The 2,721-nt window shown below is 62.4% G+C and overlaps 2 protein-coding genes across 2 annotated transcripts in view; one reads left to right on the plus strand and one right to left on the minus strand.

Annotated features, from left to right (window-relative positions):
• Positions 1-732: 732 nt before the first annotated feature.
• On the minus strand, positions 733-1,486 carry VDBG_04232 (RING finger protein; the record flags this gene model as incomplete). Its single annotated transcript, XM_003006233.1, has 2 exons — positions 733-749; positions 865-1,486. The coding sequence occupies 2 exons, from the start codon at positions 1,484-1,486 to the stop codon at positions 733-735; spliced, it is 639 nt and encodes a 212-aa protein (XP_003006279.1).
• An 811-nt stretch (positions 1,487-2,297) lies between these two features.
• The window catches only part of VDBG_04233 (conserved hypothetical protein), a gene marked incomplete at both ends in the record, with an annotated part of 1,155 nt that continues 731 nt past the window's right edge, over positions 2,298-2,721 (plus strand). The window contains 2 exons of the mRNA XM_003006234.1: positions 2,298-2,413; positions 2,464-2,596. Coding sequence (XP_003006280.1) covers positions 2,298-2,413; positions 2,464-2,596 — 249 coding nt within the window. The remainder of the gene's footprint in view (positions 2,414-2,463; positions 2,597-2,721) is intronic.

Below are 2,721 nucleotides of genomic sequence, written 5' to 3' on the forward strand. Positions count from 1 at the left end.
TGGGACAGGGCGTAGAGTGCAGCTTGAGGTAGTCTATCGAGGCCTGCTCTCGGCGGAGAGCTCCGCCCGTGTCGCGCGGAGGCATGCACGAGACGAACTCGCCGTGCCAGGACTGGCAGCACCGGCTGCAAAAAGCGAAGCCGCACTCCTCGCAGATAGACAGCAGATCGGCGGGGTCATATGCGGCTTTCTTCTTCTTCTTCTTTTTCTTCTGCTTCGTGATGGCGCCGCCCTCGGCTTCCGCGTCGGCGTCGGCGTCGTCCGAATCGTCAGACGCCTCACCCAGCTCGAGACCGGAAGGCTTCTTGTGCTTCTTGGAGCGGGCGGCGCCTTCGCACCAGGAGCGAGGGCAATAGACGGTGTTCTTGTCCGACTCGAGCTCCGTCTTGTACATGAGGGTAACGTAGCGGGTGACGAGCTCCTGGGAGAGGCCCATCTGGAGGAGCTCGCTCGGGCTGATGAAGGTCTTGACCTTTTTTTTCTTCTTGGCGGCGGCGGTGCGTGCGGCAGCAGGACCGGCAGCAGGACCGGCAGCAGGTCGATCAGCGGCAGCAGCGCGGTCTTTGGCGCAGCTGGGGGCGAGGCATCGCACGGTGGCGAGGTCGCCCTCGGTGATGGCGGTGGCGTAAAAGTCCAGGAGGCAGGCGGCGCAGAAGACGTGACGACAGTCGAGCATCTGGTGGCAGACGGCGCCTTTTTTGGGCTCTGCGCAATGTTAGCAGTCGTGATTCACTACCCCAAGAAGAGTACTGTCACACGCTGGCGAGATCAGCTCGGCAGCAGGAAGGCGGGAATGTACACCAAGTGCAGTGACATTTGAATTACAAAAGTTCGCGCATGGGAGGGGAGAGGGGGCATCCTCACCGAGACAGATGCCGCAGTCGAACGTCTCGCGCGCGAAGGCGGCGCGGCGGGCCTGAATGTCGTAGTCGAGAATGGCGAGCTTGTGCGAGGGGTCGATGCGGAGCGTGCCGGCGGCGTCAATCATGTGGAAGACAGCGTCAGCGGCCTGCTGAACGTGGTCGATGTAGTCAAAGGCGACAAGGTTGCGGCCGGCGTCGGCCCACATACGGGGCCCGTCGCGCTCGAGCTTCTCGACCGTCTCCGGTGTCAGCCAGGGCGGCGTCGTGGTGATGGCGACGGCGGGGGGCTGCTCGGCGGGGTAGCCCGGCGGCAGGGCGATGCGCAGGAGGACGGCGGGCAGATGGACGAGCTCGTGCGAGTCGACGGGGCCGTCGCCGGTCTGGGCGGTCGCAGAAGTGGCGGCGGAGGTGGTGGCATCCTGGGTGGTGAGAGGGTTGGCCGGGTCCGAGGCGGCGGGGAAGAGGACGGTGACGGGGTTGGCGGGATGGACGGGGAGCTCGAGAGAGAACTCGAGGCTCGTCGGCGTGGCGGGGACGGGCGTGTGTTTCTGAATTTCGGGGAAGATGGCCTCGAGGGTTTCGAGCTCGATGTAGCGCTCGTCGGCGCCATCGTCATCGTCCATGGTGGTGGTGGTGGTGGTGTTGGTGTTGATGTGGCGTCTGGGGCGGCGAGATCATAACGAGGCTGTCGTCTGGATATGCATAGATGAAGAGATGTACTGTAATGCAGATGCAGAAGCAGATGCAGATGCAGAAGCAGATGCAGATGCAGATGCGAATGAGTTGTTTGCGCGTGAAGGCAGTGGTAGTCAAATCATGAGCGATGCGTTGTGTTGTCTGTGCTGAGGTGATGATGAGTTGAGGTGGATGTACTGAGTAGTCATGTACCATCAGTGATGCACTGAGTAGCCTTGTACCAAGTAGTGGCGATGAGGCGAGATTCGTCGGTCGGGTCGACAACCCACACTCACGCAGCCAGGGTTCAAAAAGGTGCCCAATGGCTTGTTCTGGCTGCCCTGAGATGGAATCGAGAATCTCGGAGCGGCGAGATGGCGGTCGATCGTGTCATCCTGTTCTATACCTTTCGCTCCCTTCTCTGCGCCGCCCTTTGCTTCCAGACGGCGTGCTCCAGAAAGTGGTGGCGGACAAGAGGTCGTGGGATGACTCTTTCGCCGCCTCGCCGAGAGCACGATGAGGCCTGAGCAGGGCCTCAGTACCTGCCTCAGTACCTGCCACCGTACCTGACGCCTTACCTACCGGGCAGCACCTGCCAGTAGCCCCCACGAGGGAGCACCTGCCCGGTAGCACAGCGAGAGAGGTGCTGACGCCTGGAAGCCACGAATGGTGTGCGATTATGTCAGCATCTCTAGTCGTTCCTGACCTCCCCACACCCAGAGCCAGACCCAGACCCTGGGAATGTGCCACTGGCGTCACATGTCTCGTCTCGAGGCCAAAGACGCCAAAGACGCCCAAGACTCGATATTTTGGCCTCGACCACCACCACCGCCACGCCTGCCTCCCATTGACCGTCCAACTCTCCTCTGCCTCAGGTACCGTCCTCAATTCGGAGAGGGGTTGTTCATCAGGCCTCTGATCATAGGCCTCCGACCGCCGACACACCCCGTCGCTCCCTCTCTACCCACAGGGCTGCCGCTGCTGCCGCCGCCGCCGCCGCCACGACCATGGACGACACGCGACCCCTCGCCTCGCTGTCCCTGACCCACGTCTACTATGTATGCCGTGCCCTCTCCGTTTGGTGCAGGCTCCTCTGCCCCCTCTGCAGACCTTTTCCCTTGCAGCTCTGCACGAACCGCGTGAAGCTGACGCGCCGCACCGTAGGACCCTCCGACCCCTCTCC

This window comes from Verticillium alfalfae, genomic scaffold (assembly GCF_000150825.1).
Source record: "Verticillium alfalfae VaMs.102 supercont1.4 genomic scaffold, whole genome shotgun sequence".
In the NCBI taxonomy this organism is placed as follows: Eukaryota; Fungi; Ascomycota; class Sordariomycetes; order Glomerellales; family Plectosphaerellaceae; genus Verticillium; species Verticillium alfalfae.